This window comes from Drosophila arizonae, chromosome 4 (assembly GCF_054131065.1).
Source record: "Drosophila arizonae isolate 15081-1271.41 chromosome 4, UAZ_ARI_1.0, whole genome shotgun sequence".
Classification (NCBI taxonomy): domain Eukaryota; kingdom Metazoa; phylum Arthropoda; class Insecta; order Diptera; family Drosophilidae; genus Drosophila; species Drosophila arizonae.
This window is the reverse complement of record NC_142924.1, coordinates 27401243-27414385: the sequence shown is the minus strand read 5'-3', so window position 1 is coordinate 27414385 and position 13143 is coordinate 27401243. Positions and strand designations below refer to the sequence as shown.

At 36.1% G+C, this 13143-nt stretch overlaps 1 protein-coding gene and 2 long non-coding RNA genes across 15 annotated transcripts in view; 2 read left to right on the top strand and 1 right to left on the bottom strand.

Annotated features, from left to right (window-relative positions):
- The window catches only part of Pka-C3 (Protein kinase, cAMP-dependent, catalytic subunit 3), a 124191-nt gene that overhangs the window by 103126 nt on the left and 7922 nt on the right, over positions 1 to 13143 (top strand). For 5 of the 13 annotated variants that reach the window (XM_089468397.1, XM_089468396.1, XM_089468395.1 and 2 more), the window contains 3 exons: positions 9799 to 9908; positions 9961 to 10206; positions 10263 to 10444. In XM_089468397.1, coding sequence (XP_089324523.1) covers positions 9799 to 9908; positions 9961 to 10206; positions 10263 to 10444 — 538 coding nt within the window. Of the gene's footprint in view, positions 1 to 7319; positions 8931 to 9534; positions 9717 to 9798; positions 9909 to 9960; positions 10207 to 10262; positions 10445 to 12232; positions 12486 to 13143 lie in introns of those variants that run through there. The other 8 variants (XM_089468393.1, XM_089468405.1, XM_089468400.1 and 5 more) reach the window with 4 other exon arrangements.
- Positions 112 to 1801, bottom strand: LOC149269522 (uncharacterized). Its single transcript, XR_016269997.1, has 4 exons — positions 1648 to 1801; positions 1435 to 1560; positions 877 to 1365; positions 112 to 818 (listed from the first exon to the last, which is right to left on the bottom strand). It is a non-coding gene; the product is annotated as an uncharacterized LOC149269522 (long non-coding RNA).
- LOC149269521 (uncharacterized) lies at positions 3042 to 3889 on the top strand. Its single transcript, XR_016269996.1, has 2 exons — positions 3042 to 3269; positions 3356 to 3889. It is a non-coding gene; the product is annotated as an uncharacterized LOC149269521 (long non-coding RNA).

Below are 13143 nucleotides of genomic sequence, written 5' to 3'. Positions count from 1 at the left end.
CTCTAAACTGGCATTTCGTCAATATATACTTCTTGCTCCTCTGTCATTTTCAATATTGTTTGGTCAGAGTCACTTCCTAACCAATAGTTTGCCATTAATTCTTTACACTGTTCAACTATTCGTTCTTTTTCAGCGTTACTCAAACTAACCAATTTGTTTGTGGGGGGAAATAAAAACAAAGCAATTTTGTGATAGTCCGTAATAAAAGGATCCACAACGGTTTGAAGTAGGCTAGTTAAAGAAGATTTTAATTGGCTAGCTAAACCAGTATCGCTTGAGTCAACTTTAGTTTTTCTTTTTAAAAAATTTATGTATGGTATGACTGAATGTAGTGTCGAATAGTTTTCTCCTTCCAATGTTTTTGAAGTCCTTTCAAAATGTTCTAAAATTTTTACAATTGATTTAACATTGTCAATGTTTACATTATCCAAGCGAAAAATTTCATTTTTCTCTTTTAAAATTGTAGTAATTTTTTCCCAGTTTTGTGATAATGAAAAAAAAAGTGTAATACACTGTATTCCACCTAGTCTGACAAAAACTTTTGAGAGATACATTGAGTCGGGAATTTATCCCAGATTTTTAAAAATATTTTACTATCTTATTACAATTGAGTAACAGGTCAGATAGTTCTAAAATATCTTTAAATGCTTTCTCCACAACATTATTTAATAGGTGATTTATGCAATGAATGTGACTGCCACTTTTAAATGCGTTAATCATGTTGAAGCCTCGGTCAGTGACTGCTATGGTTTTGTCGTCATCCATTGCCAAATTATAATCATTCAAAATTTTTGTGATTTTATGCTTAATGTTTGCGCCTAAAATAATAAACATTATTTCAAAAAAGCTTTTGGAATATTAATCAAGCTATTCTACCTGTATTTGATTCATCTCCCATCGACTTCAGTGCAGGCGGGTGAGCATTGCACCGTCTCTAATATAGTGCACTGTGCACGATATATATGATCTCTTTAGGAACTCGTCCGTCCAGATATCAGATGTGATGCTATAGCCGGATGTTTTTGCTTTAATAACATCTGCTTTTATATTTTGAAACTCTAAATTGTAGAGCTCTGACACATTTCTCGAGATTGTCGACGGGTGGGGAGTAATTTCATCTATATTTACTCCACTACCATATTTTGCTCCAACTTTAGTAAATATTGCAAGTAATTTCGTGAACCCATCGTCTTTGATGATATTAAAGGGCCGACAATTTTTGACGGTCCATTCAGTAGCAGCTTCTAAAATAAGCTTTTTGGTTTCTGGATCGACACATGTTGCAGGGACGTCTCTTTCAGTTAACGAGTTCTTTGCTGCTACACAGCATTTGTGTTTAACTAAATTGGAAGTACAATTAGAGTACTTCAGAATTTTGAAACATTTCTTGCATTAAACAATATTTTTTAATTCTTCTCCATTCTCATCCATTACCATTCCTAGCGTATTCCAGACTTCACTCCGTCCTCTTTTGTTCTTAAATTTATATATTCCTTCCAGCAATTTGGTCTTGATCGCATCATATTGCTGGATGGTATGTGAGTTTGCCAATATTCCATGCTAATTTAAAAGCAATACATATTTATGTACAGTGGTCCATCAGTAAATAAATATCAACAATCATAATTGTAATTAAATCATACTTACATTTTCGGAATTAGTTTCAAAATTTTCTTCAATGTTCATTTTAGCACGCACAAAAAAGCGACCCAAACTTAACAACTCACAGAAAGAGATTAAAGGAAAGCAAAAAAAAAAAAACAGTTAACCGAAAGAGATTGAAGGAAAGCAGAAATCAAGGCATTGACAATTTTGTATGTATTTACAGCATACATCGTAATTTCGCACGCATACATACATGCATACATGGCGAAAATTTGTAAATAGTGATGCCAGTTTATGCTATTTACTATACAATTCGTTATAGCCTATAGCCATAAATCTAGCAATCATAAATCTTTTCAAGTTTATATAGTACTCAATATCGCAGCATATTACTGAGTAGACTATAAAACATTGTGCATTTCAGCAAAAAAGAAAAAAATGTTAGTTTCTAAACATATCAGTTAGTTTTTATAATCTAGGTTGCTATTCTAGCATTTATTTTCCATTTTTAGCCAATTCTAGCCTGATTTTTGCTCAGCAACGGCGCTCAAAGCGGAGTAAAAGTACCATACGATTTTTTGTGACGTTACTCGCTTTTCGTTTTGTTTCGTTTCGTTTGTCAAGGTTTTTGTTTTACTCTGCTTAAAGCGTAAGAAGTAAAGTAAAACAGAATACTTGGCGACTTCTAGTACCATTCATTTCGTTTTGCAGCAATGCTTGGTGTGCTCAAACTCTTGCAAGTATCAGTATATTTGGAAGACGACCACAAGCAAGCATACCCATGCAGGCTTCTATTGGGGGTATATTAGCAATATCTATCTCCGTAATGTTTGGTGGCCATCAGATGTACATATGTACATATGTACATTCGACTTCGAATTTTTATCGATAAAAAACATCGTATTTTATAGTCACTTATAAAATTATATTTCTCTACATCTTTGAAGCTAGAGTCTGCAAATCTTCTATATATATAAAAGAAAGTTGTGTAAAAGTGAAGACTGCTTATAACTTGATTTGGGCTGAACCAATTTTCATGGTTTTTGATTTGTTGGATTTGTCTCCGCAACGAGTTTAGAATGGGGTCTTAAAAATACTGAAAAAACTTGCCGAATACTTGAAAAACGCGGTTTTTTCCCCAAATGTTTAAATTTTTTTTATACCCAGTAGGCTTGGTAACAGTGACAGTTTTGACAATAGTGTAGAAGTAAATAAACAAATGTAGTCAGTCAGTCTACGGTCTCCTGACCTCGAGCAGACCTGACTATTCAAAAAAAAAAAAAAAAAAAAAAAAAAAAAAAAAAAAAAAAAAATTTTCAAATCAAAAGGAAAAATATTTCAAATCAAAAATCTGCAAAAAATCAAAAGATTAAAACCTGACTGTTCAAAAAATAAATAAAAAATTAAAAATTCGAAATTAAAAAAAAAAGGTAATTATTAAAAAGTGTATTTTTGGCTTTTTATATTTTCGGACTTTTAAACTTTATAAATATTTCAAATCAAAAATCTGCAAAAATTAAAAAAAAAAATCAAAAGATTAAAACCTAACAATCAAAAATAAATAAAAAATTCAAAATTCAAAATTCGAAATTAAAAAAAAAAAGTTAATTATTAAAAATTGTATTTTTGGACTTTTACAAAAGCTAAATATCTCGAAAGTTCAGGTATTTGTTTGTCTCAAACATAAATTTGTGTAAATTATTTATATTTATATTTCTCGATTGTTTTATATGGTTTTGTGCGAGGGCAGTATTACTATTAATAAAAATGCCGCGTCCTAGAAGATCTAATCTTTCCCGGCGGACCCATAATGCAATTAGGCAACGGAATAGCGCGAGTCAATTATCTGACGAAGAGCGAGAAATCGCCCGAGAAAGGCTCCGCGTTAGTACCCAGGGAAGAAGGGCCTTAATTCGTGCTTCTCAAAGAGAGGCAGCCCGTGAAATGGCAATAAGAAATGGTTCAAGGATTGATTTGAATCGAGCAGCGTTTCGATATGATTGCACCATTGATTACAGCTTGAATCGTTTAGTTTGCATTGGTCCAATGGACGTTGTTTGCTAGCATTGTGGCGCATTGAAGTTTGCTGGTGAAACGCCCGGTTTGTGCTGCCTTAGTGGTAAAGTGACATTGCCATTAGCGGTCACCATAGCCATTGCGTTCCCTGCTTTATGGCGAAACACTAGAATCACGACATTTTCTAGCGAACACTCAAAAATACAATGCCTGTTTCCAAATGACATAATTTGGGGCGGAAAATATTGGAGACGGATATTTAAGGTAATTTACGTTAAAAATTTTATTTTCTATGACTGCCAAAAAAAATTTTGAATAATGTAGTTTGTTAGATTTCTGTAAATAGTGTTTGTAAATATAACTATAACTATGGCTTTGAATTTAAAGATTCAAGGCCAGATTTGCCATCGCATTGGATCATTGCAACCTATTGAAGATGCACAGCAAAAATTCTTGCAAATATACTTCATGGGCAATATGGAAGAACAACTTGACCGGCGTCAAGAAATGAACACAGCTATGAAAAGAGCAATTCTCCATGATTTGCATGCTTAGAAATTTAAACCAACCAAAACTGTGCAATGGAACGCGTTTGGTGATAAGAAAACTGATGAGCAATGTGATTCACGCGTTGATACTCAAAGGAAAATTTAAAGATGAGGAAGTTCTTATTCCTAGGATTCCGATGAGCTCAACAGATATGCCCTTTGAATTTAAACGAATTCAATTCCCGCTTCGTCTTGCCTTCGCCATGACGATCGCAAGTCACAGGGCCAATCTTTGACTATTTGTGGCCTCAATCTAGAAAATGCGTGTTTTTCTCATGGTCAATTGTACGTGGCATGCTCACGTGTTGTCAAACGATCCGCATTATTTGTTCTTGCACCCGACCAAAAAACGAAGAATGTCGTTTACAACAAGGTGCTTGAATGAAAATCCGATTAATAAATTTATCAGTGTATCCCAGCCTGAACAACATAGCTTTCAACAATTTTTTACCTAGAAATAATATAGAGGGCAATGCAACGTTTGCCGGGCCAGCTAGTTTTAAATATATACTTAAATTTAACCTCACCTCTATAACCACCCCCTCACCCTCATATATGTAAAAAGCCTATTTCAAATACAAGAGACTTGTGCTTTGGAAAATATATACATATTTATGTTACATTCATAATTTAAAAGTTTCATGAAGATAGTTCAACCACAAGAAAAGTTATTAAACAAGTAAGTAAGTTCTCATATTAAGCCACCACTGCAGTCAATGCGTATGGCTGTGTGTGAGCGTGTGTGTGTGCATGTACGAATAATTATTGAAATATCGGTTGCTCGAAGGGTTCAGGGGATCTCGTAGTCGGGCAGTCTCGACTAGAGCCTTCTTAATTGCTATGTACTAGAGAGCTGCTTAAATTCCAAGAAAACGGTGTTCGAAGTAACAGTTTGCAATATACATACATAAAACATGACATAAAAGCTAAGCCGAAAGCAGGCTGAGTGAAAGAGTACGCTCGTACATATGAATATGACTCAAGGAAGAATAATTAGCCGAGCAAAAAAGAATTGAAAGAGTGGGAATGTGAGTGTGAGTACATGAGTTGATAAGTTCGCATACAAACGCAAAAAACGATCATACATGTAGCACGGAATTGTTGTGGTGTCGCGAACAGATTTCAATTTGTCTGCGCAATTGCTTGTGCGCGCATAGAGGGAGAGATTATAATGAGACAGAAAGAGTAAGTGAGAGAGAGTAATGTAAAAATAGGAATTGCTCTCACGACATTAATGAGCGAATCATGATTAATGAACACAAGATCTAGTGTGCGATTTATATGATTAGAAATAGCGCTCATCTGAAACATAGACAGGTTAAACAATTCATCAAAAAGATATTGATCAATTGTTGGAATAAAGTAATTTACATTACAAGTTGATGACCAAGAAGTGTTTGGAATATTAAAATCACCCAACACAAGAAGCAAGTCTCTATCATATATCTGTAAATGAATATTCTCATAAATTTCTTTAATACAAGTTGTATGTTGAGCATAAACTTGCACATCAGAAGAGGAAGGGATATAAGACCATGTGATATATAATGAACATGATTGGAGAGTTAATTAAACACCTATGATCTCCGCATCATAAAGGGACGAACAGCAATTAACACCCCACCAGCTCTATACATAGAACGGTCAAGTCTATAAATAGTGAAATTACTTGAAAGTATCTCACTGTTATGAATACTATTACTTAACCATGTTTCAGTGAAAGCGATAAATTGAGCTCTAAAACTATGCAAGAATAAATTTTTAAGTTTAAGCCGCGTACATTTTGATAAATTAGAGACAGCTGAGAAGAAGATTGTATACTGAGCTTGGGCTGCACTGTAGTGTGGCCAATATTATGAGAATTTATTTGTTAAATAATTTCTTTTGTAGACATACGATCTTAATAAAACTTTCAGAGCGTAATCATATGGATATGTGTACATTCCAAAGCACAAGTCTCTAGTACTTGAAATGCGTTTTTTACAAATTGGGGGCGAATGGGGCGTGGTATCCAAAATCTGTAAATTACACAATCTTTGTTTCCATTAACTTTATATACAACGCAAATTTGAAGACTCCAGGTCTAAAAGTGTTCAAATTAGGCTGAAAAAACAATGTCGATTTTTCGATTATTATCGATAAAAAGTTATCGGATGAGTTATCGATAAACTTGTACTGCCTATGGTATATACGAGTATGCATGCCAAATTTCAGCTTTCTAGCTCTTATATCTTCTGAGATCCTTTTGCTCATACGGACGGATAGGCGGACAGGGCTATATCGACTCAGCTCGTCGCCCTGATCAAGAATATATATACTTTATGGGGTCTGCGATGATTCCTTCTGCCTGTTACATACTGCAGACACGTCTGTTTCGCTCAGACGCAATGCAATGACTCATTCGTGTGACGCTCTCACATGAGTGTCGCGTAAAACTAACACGATTTTCCCTCACACAAAGACTCTCAGCAAAAAACACTTTGACTAAAAAACTCAGCAGAAATTGTTTTTGCCTTCGTGTGCATGTAAATACACGCATACATACATACAAAAAGAACGCAACAATCGCGCGTGATTACCCATACAAACACAACTCACCGTTTGCTTCATTTAACTCAAGCAAATGATCAGTGTTTGACTTGAGGAAACGAAAACAGAAATAACTGTCTCCCTCAGAGCGCGAGGGAGCTAAGCCAGACGCGACAAAAACAGTTTCTGTCTGAGTTTTTTTGACTGTGTCAGTGAAAGACACTTTTTTGCAGACAACGAAAAAGTGTTAACAGTTATTTGCGAGCTATGATATTAATATGTTGAAAGAGCGAGTCCAACAATAAACAACCGTTACAGAGCGGAACGAAAGTACACAGCGAGAGAGTATACTTACACAGCACAAGATCAAAAACAAGAGAGGCAAATACAACAACACTAGTTAAAGAGAGCAATTATGCAAGCACTCACACTAAGAAACGTATGAAGAGTGAAATAGGACAAGAGCACAAAAAAAAAAAAAAAAAATAGAAAAGCAAAATGCAAATAATGTAAATAATAAACTGACGCTGAACCAAACTTCACAAATTAAACAAGTAAGAAGGCTCCAGTCGAGACTGCTCGACTAGGAGATACCCTGAACCCTCTAAGCTGATATTCTAATCATTCTGCACTTCTTTTACACACATACATACACATGCATCCACACGCACGCATAAGTCTGCGCTCTGCTAACTGCGCAGTAAGCAGCGACTGCGCTTGGTCTGCGCTGCAGTGTGGGCAATATTATGAGAATTTATTTGTTGAATAATTTCTTTTGTAGACGCACGATCTTAATGAAACTTTCAGAGCGTAATTATATGGTGAATATTTGTGTACATTCCAAAGCCCAAATCTCTAGTACTTGACTTTACGAATTGGGAGAGAAGGGGGCGTGGTATCCAAAATCTTTGTATCGATTAACTTTATATACAACGCAAATTTGAAGATTCCAGGTCTAAAAATGTTCAAATTAGGCTAAAAAAACAAAATCAATTTTTCGATTATTCTCGATTAAATATTTATCGGACGATTTATCGAAAAAACAAAGCAAACTCGTACTGCATATGGTACACACGAGTATGCATGCCAAATTTCAGCTCTCTAGCTCTTATAACTTCTGAGATCGACGCACTCATGCGGACGGACGGACGGACAGGGCTATATCGACTCAGCTCGTCGCGCTGATCAAGAATATATATACTTTGTGGGGTCTGCCACGCCTCCTGCCCGTTACATACTGTTTCACAAAACCATTATACCCTGATTTCCCATTTTCAATTGGTTCAGGGTATAAAAAGCAATTATTAACAACACAGCGAATCACGGATCAAACCTTGCACAGGAATATATAGATATCTGCAAATATCAACCGACCGTAATTATTGTAAACTTTAATAAAATTATTTAATTGATAAAAACAAGCAAATTCGAAGAGCACAAAGCAAACACGTCTGCTAACTCTCACCGAAAACTCTCTTTCATTACCCGACCCAAAAAATACCGAGCCTAGCGATTACGAAGTTGGTTGGGACCTACGAGCAGCGTTTGAAAATGCTACGCTACTCCGTAGTTTTTCGTTTTGCTCTCGCTACCGCTCTCATTTTTGACGAGAGCCGTAGCCTAACAATAACAAGTAAGAAAGCTGTAGTCGAGATTGCTCCACTACGAGATCCCTTGAACCCTTCGTGCAATAGATATTTGAATCATTTTTCGCTTTTTTCTGCTTACACAAGACACACGCACACACACAAACACACACATACACAAACACACACGCCTAAAAACGCATCGTCTGCAGTGTGTGCTTGCTATGAGAACTTAATTGTTTAATAACTTTTCTTGTGAACATACGATGTTCATGAAACTTTCAGATTATGATTATAATATGGATGTATTTGCCAAAGCACAAAGCACTCTAGTACTTGAAATACGCGTGGGGGGTAAATTTGATCAAAAACCAAAATTGTATAAATTGCATATAAGCATACATAAAAAAATTTCGATTTTATAACTGGTTTTCGATCAAAGGTTTTTATCGATAAAAAATAACGGGTTTAGTTATCGATTTTAATGATAAGCTCGATATCCGCGCTGTAAATACGGACATTTAAAAAAAAGTTGAAGTCCCTAGCTCTTATATCTTCTGAAATCGACGCGTTCAAACAGGACAGACGGACGGACGGACGGATGGTTTTATAGTCGTATTGGAGTTAAACTTTGCGGCCATTGAAGGTCTGGAATCCATGCTCAAATTTCCTTAGATTTTTATAACTTTTATTATATATTGATTTTTTCAACACTTAATACCAATTAAATTTAAATACCAAAATTATTTGGTTGTCAACTGCCCAAAAGTGAATAAACTAAAAAAAAACTTTTGTCGCATGTCGCATGCATACACACATAAACATACATACACGCACATACATATAAAGGCACTCAAATGCTTCTACAATGATTACCCCATCATTTGTGAGCATCGCGGCCCCTGCGTACGCACAATCAAACATATGTAGGTAAGTGTGAGCAGTTCACAAGATCAACCAAATGCAAATGCTCGGCTTTAAAATTGCTACAGGCAGCAAGAGCCTCGCACACAGGCATACAAATGCTCATAGTACATGTAGCAAGGGAGAGTGTGTGTGTGCATGCCCGTCGCAAAATCATATTTTTATGAGCACCAATGATTTCATACCCTTCTTAGAAATAATCATGAAAACGCTAACAGTTTGTATGAACGTGGCGAACGCTTTACAAATTTCACTCAAAAGGAATGAGCTGAGATCGTTGCGAACAATTTGCAATTTTAGTGCGCTGCTGCTATTCGAGAGACCATAGAGACAGTGCATAAAGAGAGGGAGAGAGTGAGTAAGGGAAACAGAGCGCATAGCCGTGCTTCATTTGGTAATGCGTGCATTTCGTGGCAGCAGTCGCAGCGCACTGATTTTGTCGTGCCTTATTTTCACTGCTTGAGCCTCAGAAGACCGAGCCGACTAACATTATTTCGGTTTTGAAAAAGTTAGTTCTACATGTCTAGTCTATGTGTTCTCTGGTTAGTGGTTATACTAATCCTAATTTAACATAATGTTTAATTTTATAGAAAATGGTCTACAAAAGATGATTCCAACCTATACATGATCTTCGATTATGTTTGTGGAGGCGAGCTGTTCACATATCTGCGAAATGCGGGGAAGTTCTCTAGCCAAACTTGTAAGAATAATATTCGTTTAGAGTCAAATAAATTATTAATTTTTAATTTCAGCTAACTTTTTTGCAGCAGAAATTGTAAGCGCTCTTGAATATCTACACTCACTGCAAATTATATATCGAGACTTGAAACCAGAAAATCTGTTGATAAATAGGGATGGTCATATAAAAATAACCGATTTTGGATTTGCTAAGAAACTCCGTGATCGGACGTGGACATTATGCGGCACACCCGAGTATATAGCACCAGAAATAATACAATCTAAAGGCCATAATAAGGCAGTCGACTGGTGGGCGTTAGGTATGATACTGTTTACACGGATTCATAATATTATATTCTTATAAATCTGTTTATAGGCGTATTGATTTATGAAATGCTTGTGGGTTATCCGCCTTTTTATGATGAGCAGCCATTTGGAATCTATGAAAAAATATTAAGCGGCAAAATTGAATGGGAGCGCCATATGGATCCCATTGCTAAAGATTTAATAAAAAAGTTATTGGTGAATGATAGAACAAAGAGGCTGGGGAATATGAAGGTAAGGCTTGATATTATTTTATATTATTATTATACTTCACGAAAGTCAAATCAGTCAATATGGTTTTGTGCAATGTCCGTCCGTCCGTCCGTCTGTCCGTATGAACGCAGTTTATTTCGTCACTATTGAAGCTAGAGACTTCGGACGCATACTCGTGTATATCTCTGATTTATAAAATGTTAAAATTTTTCGGATTCGCCCACTAGGGGCGTGGCAAATCAGAAAATGCATTTTCCGATATACCAGAGATCATATTAGTTGAAACTAGAAAGCTGCGTCGACAACCCAACATCACGAAACTATAAGAGCTAAAAGCTTCAAATTTTGATAGTTAAGTTACTAGTAACCTTCTCTATCGATGAGCCGAAAATAGTTGTTATGCCTTTTTAGGGGCGTGACAAATCGAAAAATACCATGTAATTTTGATATTTTTTGGGCGTCAGTATCCAGCGTAAGCAAGCATTTAGGTTACCGTTACCTCGTTCTAAGAAGATGTCTACGCTCAGTAGGGCCGTGACAAATCGGAAAAAACTGCATTTTCTATAATATTAGAGCTAAACTAGCTACCAAATTGCTTATGGGATGTGAATGAGTATCCCGCAGTTGGTAACACCCGACTGCAACGTTCTTACCTGTATACTATGATGGCTTTGTTAAAAAGAATGTAAAATACAAAAGAAGGCGTGATCGAACCCATAAAGTATATACATATATTCTTGATCACAAGAACGAGCTCATTGAATCTAGCACTGTCTATATGTCCGTATTTAGACTCATTCACGAATGTGAAATGAGTATATTGGTTTTGTTCAATGTCCGTCCGTCTGTCTGTCCGTCCGTCTGTCCGTCTGTCCGTATGAACGCAATCTATTTCGGCGCTATTGAAGCTAGAGACTTGAAATTTGGAACACATACTCGTGTATATCTCCGATTTATAAAGTGTTAAAATTGTCCCGATCCGTCCACTAGGGGCGTGGCAAATCGGAAAATGCATTTTCCGATATACCAGAAATCATGTTTGTTGAAGAGCTAGAAAGCTGAAATTTGGTATGTAGGTCTGCGCCGATCACCCAAGATCACAAGCTATGGCGGATATATCTCCGACCATTAGGGGCGTGGCAAATCGGATAAAACTGTATCTCCTAAAGTTGTAAACCTAGAATGCTGAAATTTTGCATGTAAGCTGATGTTTTAATTCTATGAAGAAAGGTGAAAAAAATTATATATCTACGCCCACTAGGGGCGTGGCAAATCGGACCTGAAGATATAGTGATTTTTCGAATTCTGCTATATTTTAGGCACTATTGATGCTAGAGACCTGAAATTTTGTATATATACGCGGGTTGACCACCCACGTCCAACGAGCTATGGTAGATATATGTCCGTCTATAGGGGGCGTGGCAAACCGCAAAAGTTTATATCTCCTACAGTTTAAGAGCTAGAAGCTTCAAATTTGGATAGTTAAGTTACTGGTGGCCTCCTCTATGCCCCAAAAATAATTTTTAAGCCTCATTAGGGGCGTGGCATATCGAAAAATACCCTGTAATTTTCACATTTTTTGAGCGTAAGAATTCAAATTTTGCATTTAGGTAACCGGTTGCTCGTTCTAAAAACTGGCTAAAATTGAGGAGTCTACGGCCATTAGGGGCGTGGCAATCGGCATTTACATTTATGTATATGTACACATAAGTAGGCTTAATAGGCATTGAGCACGGAAGGAAACATTTTTATAAAATTAATAAAATATAAAAAAGCTAAACTAACAAAAATTTGCAATTTACAAAAAAGTGTTTTCAGCGGGATTTGAACTGGCACCCAACCCAAACAGCATGTTTGTCAAAATAGCTAAAATAAAGATCGTCGGCGCTTCAGCCTACAGCACCACCGCGTCGTTTCGATCAAGAGTAGTTAAAACGCAATCACATTATTCTTATGACGCCGCATAGCAAAGAAAAGCCAGTGTAGCGGCTGGAAATTCAAAAACAATGCAAAGACAAATCAATCGCAACGGGATTCTTAGAATATGCTAGAGCACGCATTTATGTGTACATACATACACACATACAAATGAGCGCGTGTATAAGGCTGGAATGCTTGATGCTATGCGTGCAGGCTTACATATATAATTATATATACATATGTATGTATTTGCGTATATGTATTTGAGGGCTATTTAAGAAGAAACAAATTTAAACTTATAAAATTATTCGACTAAGAAAATGAAAAGTATTAAGTGCCATTCAGTCAAGCTCGCACCTTCCCAATAAAATGTCTACTTTATAAAAAACGAAATATGTATGAAAAAATAAAAAAAAATAACACTTTACTGTGGTGTAATAACCTCCTCTATTGACGGTCGCCATGTAATAAGAAGGTAATGACGGGAACGCATCCGTTTGGTTTGTGTTCAGTTTATTGAATAATGTGTAAAATGAAATAAAGTCTTAAGCTAAGATACATATATTTCTTATTATATATATCTCTGCCGCAGAAGGCAGCAGAGCGAGAGAGCGTAGTATGTGTGTATGTATATGCAAAGGGCATATACATTAGAATTGCTATATGAGCCTCTGCTCATGAGCATATATATATATATGTGAGCATATATATATGTTTGCAAGCGGCAGCCGTTGGCTTGTGAAGCGGTCAAGTGCTGACGCGGCTATTCTCACGCCTCTTGTATATAAGCGGTATATATG